The following is a 14,379-nucleotide window of genomic DNA, read 5'->3' on the forward strand; positions in this document are numbered from 1 at the left end:
ACAGATTCAGTATTAGTACTGTGAGTACAGATTCAGTATTAGTACTGCGAGTACAGATTTTGTATTAGTACTGCGAGTACAGATTCAGTGTTAGTACTGAGAGTACAGATTTTGTATTAGTACTGTGAGTACAGATTCAGTATTAGTACTGCGAGTACAGATTTTGTATTAGTACTGTGAGTACAGATTCAGTATTAGTACCGCGAGTACAGATTCAATATTAGTTCTGTGAGTACAGATTCAGTATTAGTACTGCGAGTACGGGTTTTGTATTAGTACTGTGAGTACAGATTCAGTATTAGTACTGTGAGTACAGATTCAGTGTTAGTACTGAGAGTACAGATTCAGTATTAGTACTGCGAGTACGGGTTTTGTATTAGTACTGCGAGTACGGGTTTTGTATTAGTACTGCGAGTACAGATTCAGTATTAGTACTGTGAATGATTTTACAGTAACTTTCTGGCTAGTAGTCGTTTATGTAACGTTGACTAATGTCATCCTTGGACGGCCTCCTGTGAGTTTTATCACAGTTACATAAGCTTTCTTTAATCCTCACATACTTTACTGGAAAAGACGTGTTAAATGGGATAAATCCAAGTAATTCCAGGAAAAACTGCTCAGAATTTTCTTCTTAGGAGGAAATAAATCTCAGAAACTGATCTTCAGCTGGTTAAAGTCACCCTGGGCGGCTCACAGTCCTCCTGAGCTGCAGCGTGGGAGAAACAGTTACTACTTTGTGTTCAGAATCTGTAATAATGGCTCCCATGACCTGACCTCCTGACCTTTTGACCTTCTGACCCCTCCATGAAACCAGGAAGTTCACAGAGTCTGAAGGAAACTGAATGAGGGCTGAAGTTTGTTTAAAAAAAAAGGCCGAAGCTGATTTCTCAAAGTGAACATGTCCAGAATAAAAGCTAAAATCAGCAAAACAGCAGCAGAAAATGGCAAGAGTGGCTTAAAGCTAACAGCAGCAAGAGTAGCTAAACCAACAAAACAATAGCTAAACTAAAATCAGCAAAATAGTAGCTAAAAGCTCAAATGAGCTAATCTGAAACAAACAAAACAAAAAAAAAAGCCAGCAAAGCAACAACTAAAACCAACCAAACAGTAGCTAAAAGCTAAAATGTGCAAAACAGGAGCTAAAAGCCAAAATCAACAAAACAGTAGCTTCAACATAACTTTAGCAAAGCCATACCCCAAAGCTAATACATGAGCACAAAAGCAGCCAAACAGTAGCTAAAAGCTAATACCTGCAAGAGCAGCTAAAACTAAAAAGGCAGAATCTAAATACAAGATCAGCAAAACGGTTGCTAAAAGCTAAAATCAGCCAAACAATGTAAAAGCTACTGTTTTACCGAAGAGTTCTTTCATCTCAACAAAAAAAAATACAAAATTAAATTAAATTTTTGAAAAAGTATAAATGTTACAAAAAAAAAAAAAAATCTAGCTCTAATGTCCTGAATGGGCTGACCATTTTGATACATGTCTTGTTAAAAAAGATAAAATTGTGCAAAAGTATTTAGTCCAAAACGTTGCAACATGCAAATGCTGACTCAGCGTTTCCTGAGAGATCAAACAGAATCAAACCGCTGACTTCCCGTCTCTCTCCATCACTCCGCTGCTCCTCTGTCTCCCAGGTTTGGTCGCCACCCGGTGCTGATCCTCTCGGCGCTCTTCATGCTGGTCTTCGGTCTGAGCGTGGCCTTCTCTGTGAACGTCACCATGTTCAGCACCTTGCGGTTCTTTGAGGGTTTCTGCTTGGCGGGCCTCGCTCTCTCCCTCTTCGTGCTCAGTAAGTAAAAGCTTTCATCTCGTTCCGTCCTCGCTCTGGATCCGTTTCATCTTGACATGAAGCCTCAAAACAGAATGTTTTTATTTTAAACGCTCGCGCTCCAGCAGACACGCTCTGTACCTTCATCTCTGGTGGGTTGCCAGACCTGTTGGGTCTCTACAGTTTAGTCAGCAGCTTACAGCTTTGACTCAAACAGCTACAACTCCATTTATCAACAGAAAAGGATCTTAAAAAAAACATTTGTACTATATATATATATTTATTTTTTTTTCCCAATTTGACCAGATTTCTGTTAATCTCTGAATTTATTTTCTTTTTTATTAGCAGGAAAGACTGATCCAAGTGTTCTGATCCGTTTCTCCCCCTACCTCCCCTCCTTTTTCACTCACATTATCTCAGGCAGACTGAGCTCGGCCTGGGGGGAGGTTTTCTTTCGTCCCCCCCTCCCCGTCTCCCTCTGCAGGGGTCCCCAGATAAATCTCAAATGAAGCCCTTCTATAAACAAACGCAGCCTCCCCAAGGTTAAAACTGAAAGCAAATGGGGCACAAACTAATGGGTTTTGGTGCTTAAATTCAAAGCTGCATTAGAGATTAAGATTAATGTCACAGATTAGAGCTGGTGTGTACATTCACCACTCCTATGTCACTGAATATAGAGAAAATTTCAGTTTTTTTTTCAAACTACTTCAAGCTTTACCTCCTGTTCAGAGGAATTCATCACGTTTAAACCAGAGAAATTACAATTCCTGCTAAAATATGGAATAAATGCTGAGAGCTGAATGAAGGGTTCACTTTCAGCTGAGGTGCTGAATAAAATAAAAGTTGGCTAAAATAGCTAAAAGACAAAGTCTACATTACAGTAGCCCAAAACTATTATTAGCAAAATCATAGCTGCAGTCTAAAATTACCCAAACAGTAGCTAAAGGCTAAATTGAGAAAACTCGACTAAATTTTAATTAGCAAAATAGTAGCTAAAAATGTAGCAATACCACAGCTAAAAGCTACAGTTGGCAAAAATATAACTAAACACTAAAATCAGCAACACAAACAAAATTAAATTACAATTAAAGCTAAAAGATAATTTTAGAAACGTTGCTGCCAAAAGCTAAATGTAGCAAAATCCTAGCTAGAAATCAAAATGATCAACACTAGCAAAACAACACAATTACCGGTAGTACAATCGTAGTTAAAAGCGAAATGTAGCTAAAAGTAGCTAAATTGTGGCTAAAGCTAGAGAAAGTAACAAATATAGCAAGACAATAAAAGTAGCTAAAACTGGTACTGTAAAGTACTGTAGTACTGTAACTAAACTGTACTGTAAATATTTAAAGTACATCGTCATCTGATAGAAATTATAGTAAAACCCACCAAAATATTCAATGTTTGCTTCTTGCTGTAGTTTTTTTTTTTAACACATTTTATCAGCCTGACTGAACTCTCAAACATCCTCGTTAATTTGTTACTTTTCTGCTGCAGCGTGCGCAGAGGGTCTGCGTAGGAAACGTCTCAGATGTTTACGTCCGTAACGGATGCTAACCTCCTACAGTGCGTTAAAAGCCTCCATTTAACCAGGTTTCATTTAAACACAATAAGCCCAAAATATCTGGTTTTAAAACTGCACTTCAAAGCTGAAGCCCGATAATAAATGAAATAATTTTAAATATAATCATGTAAAGTAAATGAGGTGCTTATAGCTGAATGTAGAGGATTTATCTTCCACCTGCTTCATCACCTCCTCTGTCCTTCTGCTGGTAACTCATAATAATCATTACAGTTTTCAAACTCCTCCGCCTCTTTGCATTTTACCTCCAAGCTTCTCCGCTCCCCTTCACCTCCTCCTCCTCCTCCTCCTCCTTTCATTGCCCGTTTTAAATCTCCTCGTTTGATTACCTCACTGCAGCACTCCCTGCAGCAGTGAAAAGGCTTTAATTTGCCTAACAAATGACATAATGACTTGTTTATGGCATTTCTTTTTGTTGACTATATTTAAATCATCTTTTAGGATAAACAGAGCAGCCATCTTTGGTTATTTTCCTCCATTTATGCTCCGTATCGACACGGACTGAAGTCTTTGGCCTTTCTACTTTCATAAACTCTAGAAAAGTCTGGTTTTGGTTCTCAGTCCAGGTCCTTGAGGGCCACAATCCAGCATGTTTTAGTGGTTTCTCTGCATCTTCCAGCTCTGCAGAAGCCCGTTAATCACTCATTAATTCACATCAGCTGTGTTGAAGCAGAGACACATCTAAAACATGCAGGATATTGGCCTTTGAGGACCAGGACTGGTTTAGAGTAAAAGCTCTCCAGGCTTTCGCTCAACTATTTGCACTGAACTCGTCATATTTAAGCGTTGCGAGTTTGTGCTTAAAAAGCTGAGAAAGATCTAAACAAGATATAAGAATTAAACACCACCTTCCAGGATAGCTAAAAAGCACAGAAAATATGAAACAGTACTAGTTAATTTTAAATCGTTTACTCCAAAACAAAGCAGGTTTTTGGTCCAAAAATACATTTTTTTGTAGCAGTTAGAAGCTGAGCTGCTTCACCGTTTATTTTGTGCAAACAAATTCTCAAATAAATTACAAAAAAAGAGGAACATGTGTCTGGTAGTTGCAACAAGAAGATGTTCCTAAAATGAGCCTCCCCGCTCTCTTCTATAATAATTTGGAGCATTTAGCAGCAGGAGTTATGTACTAGTACACGGAAACAGCCCCAAAATGTTTCTTCAGGAGGCATAAATAATGTTAGCTAATAAAAAGTTTGTTTTGTTTGTCCAAAATGGTCAATAAAGATTTGAATGTTGGACTCAGCGATGCTAAACAAAGAAATAAAACAATCAAAATCCCAAACTAAAATGAAGATTCAGGTTTAAAACAGACTGAACGTACACAGAGGAGAAACAAACAAGAAGCTGCAGGTGTGTGACTCTAAACCGAAGGCAACTTCCTGTTTCTACAAAATAAAACAGGAAGTGATGCAGACTGAGGGCGGGGACAGCTGGTCTGCCAGTAAACGTCGGAGCAGAAAAATCCAAACTCAAACGCTCCTGACTGGATTTTGAATCGACAGCTGATACAAATATTGTGTTAAATTATGTTTTCAGGAGTTTATTACAAACAAAAAAAAAACAAAAAAAAATCAGACTTCCTCGTTTTTGTTTTTAGTGGTCAAACGTGAACTTTTTTTGGTTTCCCTCACGATTAGTTTAGGATTTTCTTTAAATTTCCTCATTTAACGTTTTGTAATTGATGGTTTTGGAGTTATTTTTACATTGTTTTACATTCTCAAATGGGTGAAAGTGACATAAATCACAAATAACTGGCTGTAGTTGATTTATTGACCAGTAAATTGAGGTTAATATTTTAGCTTCTTTGTCCTTGCCTCTCAGAGACGAACGGCCGATGATAAATGTGGCGGTGTGTGTCGCAGTGTGTACGTGTGTGTGATTTTATGACTGAGGATGAGGACTTGTGCTGACTCAGCAGGATGATGCGGATGTGACCTTGTCAGACGTTTAAAGTGTTTCCCTTCCAGTCTTTGATCCTCGCTGAGGCTGCAGCAGAGGGGTTTTCATTACTTTATTTCATCTACACAAAATAATAATATGCTTGTAAATGAGTCCTAATGGCTCAATGGGACTAACCTAACCTGGCATCTGCAGTTAGAATTCATCAAACTTCTTATCCTATAATTCTCTGAAATTCCAGATTGTGAAGCTTGCAGCGCTTCTTTGTTGGACTTTCTCCAAATCCAAAGTGATTTGACAATTTTTGGCCCTAAGTTCCCAGCTGCAGTGTGTTTTTTTTAATATTAAATCACTTAAAATATGAAAAATGCAAACCCACCACGATGCTGTTAGTAAGAAGAAACTTTCTCCTGCAGCCCTTCAAAACAAGCCGTGACCTTTGACCTTTAATTTGCTGACTGAAGCCTGCAGAGTCTCGGTTTTAGCTCATATCTGAGCACTGCATGGTCTGACCATTGGGGTGAATTTGCTGCCTTTCCTGTACAGACAGGCAGCCGTCTTAAACGTTTTTCACTTGTGAATAATCTTTCCCTCTGCCAAATGATGGTTTAAAAATGACCTTTGACCTTTCCCAGATTGATTCTTTGAAGCCATTGCTGATGTCTTTCCTCCTTGTTGTTATCCATTAATGATGGTGAAGGTTGTGGGGATTCATTTCACTTTTTCTCCATTGACTGACGGATTAAACGGCGTCTTTCAGCATCAGATCTGAAGCTCGTGTTTTTTCACAGCTGCTGTTTATCAAACATCCACCGCCTGCTTTGACTGAACTCATGTCCCTTCAGTTTGGTCTCATGCCCCAGGCCATGGTGGTGAGGCAGCAGCACACGTGTGAGAGAGAGCGTCAGATATTTGTCATTAAAGAGGAATCTGCTCATTAGATCGTCTGCTTTTGTCTCTTTTGGTCTTGATTCTGTGAAGCCGCAGTAACTTTCAGATGTAAAGTCAGAGGAGAAGCTGTTGTTGGGGGGGTACTGTGGGGTACCCCATTTATTAAAAAATGATTTTATGAGTTTTAATGAAATTTTAATGAGTCCAGTTGTTTTTTTTAACACTTTTTTTGTAACATTTGAAGCTCATTCATAACAATATCACTGATTTCTCTCATCTGCAGGAGTGTTTCTGAAGTTTGACCCTGTGAGTCCTGTGAACAGATGAATTACAAAAAAAAATAAATTAACAAACATTCGACCGACCCATCGTATCTTTGGGGTTTTACTGAATACATTATGGAATAAAGCAGGAGTCCCTGTTCATATCGTTGCAGCTTCGCATGTCAGTGTTTTAAAGAAAGATCAGTGCTCAGGGTTTTTGTTGGGGATGAAGCTCAGCTGTCACACTTAGCTCCATATCTATAAAAATAACTGAGTCGTAGCTCAGTGTCTGCTAAGATTGATTAATTGGGGTGAACATTTTGATTATGAAGTTATTCAGCTGTTAATCCAGTGGTTACTTTCTGACTTCTTTGAGACCCAGGACAACAAAGATTAAGGCTGGTTAGTGTTTCTTCTGCTAAATGTGCTTCTTATGGAAAATCCTTTTAACATTTAGCATTTTACCATAAATCTTTTACTTCAAGGGCATTTGACTCTTTTAGGAGCCATCCTGAGTTAAAACGGGATATTTGCATCCAGTTGGTTTTTATGATATAACTGATGAGAAAAATATGAGATCAGGAGAAACAGAAAGATTTACGCTGCAATCTCAAAACACCAGATGCCAGAACACATTAATTTTAAATATAAACTAAGAGAAATTGCATTTCTTACAAAAATGCAGTGTAAATGCGTATTGCAGAATAACTTGCTGATAAACAGCTGAAATGAGCTAAAATGCTGAAATGGAGCTGAAATCGAAGAACAAACTTAAGTTTGTATAGAAGGGAAAGCAAAAACACATATTTGCTGAATTAGGTTTAAACAAGCAGAAATTTGCTTAAAAATGATGAAATTAGCAAAAGGTAGCTGAAAAATAGCTGAAAAGGCATAAAGAAGCTTAATCTACCAGAAGGAAGCAAAAAGAGCTGAAAATGAGCCCCCAAAATTTGGAATTAGCTGAAAGATTAAATTAGCATCAAAACAGCTAAATAGTAGCTGAAACAGCAGAAAAAGCTGAAAGTAGCAAAAATAACTTGAAAGGAGCATAACAAGCTGAAATTAGCATAACTAAGTTAATTAGGCTGAAAGTAGCAGAAATTACCACAAAAAAATGGAATTTATCAACAGCTGAAATTAGCTATAAAAAAAAAGCTAAAAACGTAGCTGAAAAGGTAGAACAAGCTTAAATTAGCATAAGAAAGCAGAAAGAACACGTTTGCCCAATTAGGCTGAAAGAAGCTAAAATTAGCCACAAAAAAAAGGAAATTATCTGAAAAAAGCTGAACTATGCAAAAATAAAAAAAACATTGAAATGAGTGCAAAACATGTAGAATTAGTTGAAAAAGCTAAAATTTGCAGAAAAATGGCTAAATAATATCTAAAATAGCAGAAAAAGCTGAAACTTGCATAAATAAGCTGAAAGGAGTATAACAAGCTGAACTTAGTAGAAAGAAGTTAGAAGAAGCACAAAAATGTAATTAGAAATAATCTAAAAGGATCACAAAACAGCTGAAATGAACTGAAAGTAGCTGAAAAAAGTTTAAATTTGCAGAAGGAAGCTGAAAGAAGCTGAACCAGAACAAAAGAGACACACAAACAAATCTAAAGATTTGAAGGATGTAAAATGAGCTCATTTCATTTTCTATGAGAAAAATGTGTCAGAAAAGGCTAAATATTTCAAAAGGCTAAAGTTGCACCAAAACCAAAAGTCATAGTAGGATTGTCCTGAAAGAGCCGAATGTTTTATGATTTGTTGAAATGGCTTAAAAACTGTGGAACGAGAAAGATGCTGAAAAATGTACGGACGAAAAATGAATCACAATAGAGTGAATGCTTCATAAACATTCACACTATTAAAAACAATTCACCAAACCACTATTTTCACAAATACCGTCTCTGTTGGGACAGGTGGGTCTTCTGTGTTTGATGTGAAATATTTCTCTGAATCTCGCTCTGAGTGACGCAGCTCCAAGAGAAGGAAGCAGATGGTCAGGAGAGAGACGATGGGTGGGAGTGATTCCTTTTTCACGTTTTTGGAACTGCAGGGGGCGACTTTTATAAAAAGAGATGGAGAGATGCCTTTAACTCCTCTGCGTTCAGTTTTGTTCTTAACTGAACAGTTTGGCCTAATTTAAATAATCCGATCTCTTTATCCTCTTTCTGATTTGCTTTTCTCCTTTTTGTGCAAGTCTCTGCTGTCCTTTAGTTACTTAACTAAAGAATGGATGGAACTTTTTTAGGCTTCTAATAAATAAAGTCATCTCTGTTCCACCCATCTTTTCTTATTTTTCCATAATAATAAATAAATGAAGGTCACTCTTCACACACCAGCAGTAGTCACCTTCATATGGGCCGGACCATCTGGAATGTACCACGGTAGAGGACGGGAGGGGAAATAAATTAACTTGGAGGTTTTTACAAGTTCAAAGAGTGAAACTAAGATCAGGAAACGCCAGCGCTAAACACAGTTTCCATGTTTTAACCTCCTGCTCATGAGAGAAATCACATCCAAACAGTTTAATTTCCTCGTCTGTCTTGGTGCAACAGCGTGAAGCTATTCCGTATTTTCTGTCTCTGCGTCTTTATTTAGGGATCGAGCTTTGTTTGCCAGCCTGGCGTTTCTCCATGACAATGGTGGCCAGCTTTCTGAAGGTGGGCGGGCAGCTCCTGATGCCAGCCGTGGCCGCTCTGTGCCGCTACTGGCCGAGCGGGGAGGACTGGCAGGTGCTGCAGATCGTCATAATCAGTCCTTTTGTTCTGATGCTGCCCTACGTCTGGTGAGTCCCGCCCTTTGAAGACATCCCCAGCAGGGGGGGGCATATTCTTGCCACACTGAGCCAGGCGATGGCTTGTACAGTCACACCGCTTCACACAGTACAAGCACTCAACAGACAAACAATACTTTCTTTCTTCTTCCTTTTTGTCCTTGTGGCTCTTGCAGCACATTGTGTTCTCATCTTTTGTCTCTTTCTTCACACCGTCCCTCTCATTCTGCAGGATTTTTCCTGAATCTCTGCGCTGGTTGCTGGCCACCCAGCACTACAAGCGCTCCAAAGCCATGATGCTGCGCATCGCCAGGAAGAACCAGGTTGACTTGACATCAGAGCCCAGCGGCGTTCTCACAGGTGCGTTTTAAGGACAAAAACCTCCAAACTCACTGTTTTCTGCAGCTTTACCAACTTCATTCTTGAATTACTTTAAATAAGCACCTATTTAATTCAAATTAGTTCATTTGTGAAGGGTTGCAATTCCCAACAAAAACATTTTCAGGGCATTATAAACAAAGTCCAAATCATAAATCCAGATCATATCTAGATTAAAATCCAATAACAGTCAGTTCATTCTTATTATAAAACAAAACATTCACATATGGTATAAAGACCAGTTAGTGAAAGTTATTGAAGATGCCAAAAGATTGCATCATGTCTTCACTTTGATGCGGTCTCCCATCCTGAGCAGCACAGAGGCGACAGTGGGAAGAAACTACCTTTAAACAGGAAGAAACCTCCTGCAGAACCAGAACTAGAACCAGGGTCAGGATGAGTTGTCAAGTTAAGAAATGTGGTCAGTTTGTCCTCCAGCAGTATAAGCCTATAGCAACACAAATAAGGGATATTTCAGGAAACCCAAGCCAACCACAACTATAGGATTTATCAAAAAGCACAGACTTAAAGCTAATCTTAAAACTGGACAATGTGTCAGCCTCATGGACAGAAACTGGAAGTTGGTTCCACAAGAGAGGAGCCTGAGAACTGAAAGATCTTCCTCACATTCTGCTTTTGGAAACTCTAGGAACCACAAGTAAACCTGCAGTCTGGGAGCAAAGTGCTCAGGAAAATATGGAACAAAAAGGTCTTTAACATGAGATGGAGATTAGTTGTGTTCAAACAACTCCTGTGGATTTAGTTTCTAGAATTGCGCCGCTCAAGGTGGCTGCATGTTGGAGCAGCTCTCTTGCATTTATTCTGAAATTTTGCTTTTGAAGACTGTGAGTCCTGTTTTTTTCTGGATGTAAATCGCTTTTTTCAGATGATTGCATCCTCTGGTATCGGATGATGTGCTGCTGGAAGGATTTTTACTGAAACATTTTTTTTTACTTTTGGACATTTGTTATGATGCGTAACCATAACAACAAGGTGGTTTTCTACAACTGGGAGCAGCTGATTAACATTTCAAAAGCTCAACTAATACCTCAACTACAACCCCAAATCCAAATAAGTTGAAAAGGAGGTGCCGTGGATGCATTTCCGTCTATCTGGATGCGGTGCTCGAGTGCCTGACCTCCGAGATCTTGGAGGTAGTGAGAAACGCAGCTCGTGTCAGCGGGAGGACCGCGATCGTCCCTGGACACCTGCAGTAACGTCCGCGGCGACGATGGGTGCGGCAGTTACTGGGAGAAATGGCCATCGCTGGGGGAGGAGTTCTGCCTGACATTCAGGCAGTCCTGCTGCCCAAGAGGACCGAGAGGTCTGGGTGGACAGATCGGCGTCTGCAGCCAGTTTCCTCAGATCTGCTGTGGGACGGACCGCCACAAGAGATCGTTCCTGCCCAAAGCCATTAGCATCTATAACAACTATGAGCTACATCAACAATTAATTTCCCTTTGGGATTATTAAAGTATTTTTTAATTGAATTGTCTGAGTTTAAAAGCAGAAAATTAAGTCATTCAGATTTTTATGAACCATATCATACCACTTTATTTATAACGTACTTAAAAACAACAACAAGACCAGCCAAAGTGCAGCCTCTAAGACATGCTTGTAATCTAAGTAACTGCTTGGATTAATCAGGTTTCACGGATAAATATAACAGACCGTCATCAGCATAACCTGTAATTTGTTCCGTTACAGCTGCTCTTGGTTTGTGTTGAAAAGAACATGCAACAAATGCAAAAACCTTAACGAACACAAAGACTTAGACAGTTTAAAGCAACCCCTCTCAATCTGTCCACATGATGAAATACAACTGCAATCTGAGCATTCACCTTCAGATGGTCAAAGATATCCGATGCAAGATCAATAAAGTCACAGTGACAGAATCAGTCAGTCCATTTTAGAAAATGTTCAAAGCAAGTAGTCGTTGTCTAACCAGTAAAATGTGAGCCCAGAGCTGCACTTTATTCTTCCAACGATTAATTTAAAACCAGAATAGCTGGTGATAACTGGAGCAGCCCTTCAACATTTTCTTTCCATCTGTCTTTCCGGTCCTTGGCGCCAACACTCCTTCCTCCTCCATAAGAGTGTTTTAGAGCTTATGTCTATCTCTGGCCAAGCAGACAGCAGGTGACATGAAGCTGTGAAGTGATGCGTCAGTCGGGCACCACAGCACTTTAGTTTCTCTGAGCTGAAACGTCCCTTGGTGGCCGGCGTCTCATTACCCTGTGAAAAGAACGAGGTCTGAAGGTTTGAGTTTCGTGTTTCCTACCAGAGCTGGAGCAGGAGCTGCACAGGAAGCCCCAGAGGAGCTGCATTGTGAAGATGATGAGCACCAGGAACCTGTGGAAGAACATTGTGGTGCTGTGCGTCAACTCGTGAGTGTCAAAGCCACAAGTTCTCCCTCTGTGGATGTAAACCTCGCTCGCCTTGTCGCCTAACCTGTGGCGGTTTGTGCAGTCTGACAGGTTATGGGATTCACCACTGCTTCGCCCGCAGCATGATGGACCCGGAGGCCCAGCCCACAGCTTTGTGCCACGCCGATTATTACACCATGGCTGGCATCGCCGTGGCGACCTGCCTGGCCCTTTGCCCCGCGGTGGGACTGATGGGTCGACGTGGAGGGCTGCTCGCCTTCATGATCATCACAGCTCTGGCATCGCTACTACAGCTGGGGCTGCTGAACTGTAAGTAATCACGCTTCAGCATCTTCTCTGCTGGCTAAGATTAGATGGGATTTAAAAAAAATCTTTAATAAAATCTTGGTTGACATTACGAGTACTTTGTAGCCTTTGGACTAACCCCACCTTGGAAAATGCACAAACCTAAAGCATTTAGAAATGCATCTTCTTAGTTTAAACAGTTTATGAAATCATGTTGGGTATGAGGACAACATTCCAGCCCACTTTGCCGGCTGTTCCCGCGTTATTACAACAGCACAGTCTGCAGTTCTGCATTTCTGACCTACATCTGCAGCACAGTCATTAATTCAGCCGCCTGTGGTAAACTGTTCCCGTTATTCTGCTTGTTTTGAGTCAGCAGTGTTCGGCTCGTTGTGCTTAATAATGACTTGCTCCCCTTTTATCCCTGCTCTCAGTGATTGGAAAATACAGCCTTCGCCACGACACAGGTACATCTGCATCTTACTGTGATCTATAACTTTAAATGACTTGTTTAAATGTTAAACCTTGACACTAATACGAGTTTTCCTGCTTTGGTTTGTGTTTTGATGTGTTGATGCCGACTTCTGCACAGTTCTGAGAGACACTCTGAACAGGAAATTTTCCGTGGCCTTCTCCATCATCGGCATGTTTTCCTCCCATGCTGTCAGCACACTCAGCATCTTCTTCTGCGCAGAAATCACCCCAACTGTCATTAGGTGAGTCTGCACATCATAAACATCTGTTTTGCTGCTTGTAGAATGAAATATAGATTTTTAAGCACAAGGTCAGACCTGCTTTACTTCATTATATCATTAGTGATAACTGCACCACCTAGTGGTAGAAATATAACTTACAAGCAACATCCAGGGTTTCTAGTTATGAATAGGTCTGTCGCGATTAACAATAAATCAGTTAATCGCATGATAAATCACGATTATCAACCTCATTTTCATTTATTGGCTTTATCGTTTCTTTGTGTCTCTCTTTCTGAAGACACTGGATGACAAAAGGCTCAAGTCCGGTGCTCTTCACTGACCCCTTCCTTTCTCTTTAAAATTCATTTTAACTGTTCAAAATCGCGTTTTTGGATCGTTAAAAGCAGCTAAGCTACAAGCTAAGCTAACAGGCCGACCTAGAGAAAAAAAAAACCTCTGTCTTGTCGAAGATCCAAAATTCATGGTTGAAACCCGTGCCTTCGTCTAAAAATTTGTTTTTATCTGCAAAAAGAAGCTGAGAACTTGTTTACTGATTTTTTTATTAAAAGCTTTGTGTGAAAAAATGCCCTGCTAAAGAGCTCAAACCGCATCGAGCGTCTGCCATTTTGAGAACCGAAAAGAGACAGCCCATGTCACGTCAAGGGGCCTTCCTCACATTTTTCTTAAAGAGACACGTTCCTCGCTCCCTCACTATCCATCCTTCAGTTCAAACTGTCTTACACTACCATCCGGTGGGCAAAAAACTTACTACACTCGAAACAAATTAACAGACATTTCTTCTTAAATTTGACAATAATTACAATTAGTCACATTTCAAACATTATTATTGTTTATCGCGATAATTTCTGAGACAATCGCTCCGCAAGATTTGTTATGACGACAGCCCTAGCTATGAAATGTATAACTTTTGACAGAAAATATTAAATCATCTCCCGTAAACACTCTTTGCTTTGTGGCAAGATGCATCATTTCTCATCGTTTAAAAAAAAAAAAAAAATCTTGTTTTTGTCTGAAGGGGTGGAGGTCTGGGCCTCGTCCTGGCGAGCGCCGGCTTCGGGATGCTCACCGCCCCCATCATGGAGCTCCACAACCAGAAGGGCTACTTTCTGCATCACGTGATCTTCGCCTGCTGCACGCTGCTGTGCATCATCTGCCTGCTGCTGCTGCCGGAGCCGCGGGGTCAGCCCCTCCCCGAGAGCCTGGCCGACGGCGAGACCTTCACCCGTCAGACTCTGCTCCATCCCGGAGAGCAGCACCTCCTCCTCGCCAAGTGCGACAGGGACTACTCCCGCGTTCATGACACGCCGTTACACCTCATGGCCACGGGGAGCGCCACTGTGGCAGCAGCCACCGCTCTGGCAGCGGTGCCGGCCTCGTACGCTCTCGCCACCGGTGGCGAGGTGATTGGAAATCGTGCCATAGCCAACGGGGTTTGA

At 40.5% G+C, this 14,379-nt stretch overlaps 1 protein-coding gene across 1 annotated transcript in view; it reads left to right on the forward strand.

Moving 5' to 3' along the window:
• LOC119407639 (solute carrier family 22 member 23) overlaps nt 1-14,379 on the forward strand; it is an 18,055-nt gene extending 3,676 nt beyond the window's left edge. Inside the window, exons 3-10 of the mRNA XM_037674457.1 lie at nt 1,638-1,792; nt 9,003-9,189; nt 9,410-9,537; nt 11,840-11,942; nt 12,025-12,251; nt 12,662-12,694; nt 12,820-12,943; nt 13,959-14,379. Of these exons, the coding sequence (XP_037530385.1) occupies nt 1,638-1,792; nt 9,003-9,189; nt 9,410-9,537; nt 11,840-11,942; nt 12,025-12,251; nt 12,662-12,694; nt 12,820-12,943; nt 13,959-14,379 (1,378 nt within the window). The remainder of the gene's footprint in view (nt 1-1,637; nt 1,793-9,002; nt 9,190-9,409; nt 9,538-11,839; nt 11,943-12,024; nt 12,252-12,661; nt 12,695-12,819; nt 12,944-13,958) is intronic.

This window comes from Nematolebias whitei, chromosome 3 (genome assembly GCF_014905685.2).
Source record: "Nematolebias whitei isolate Nwh7 chromosome 3, NemWhi1, whole genome shotgun sequence".
Classification (NCBI taxonomy): Eukaryota; Metazoa; Chordata; class Actinopteri; order Cyprinodontiformes; family Rivulidae; genus Nematolebias; species Nematolebias whitei.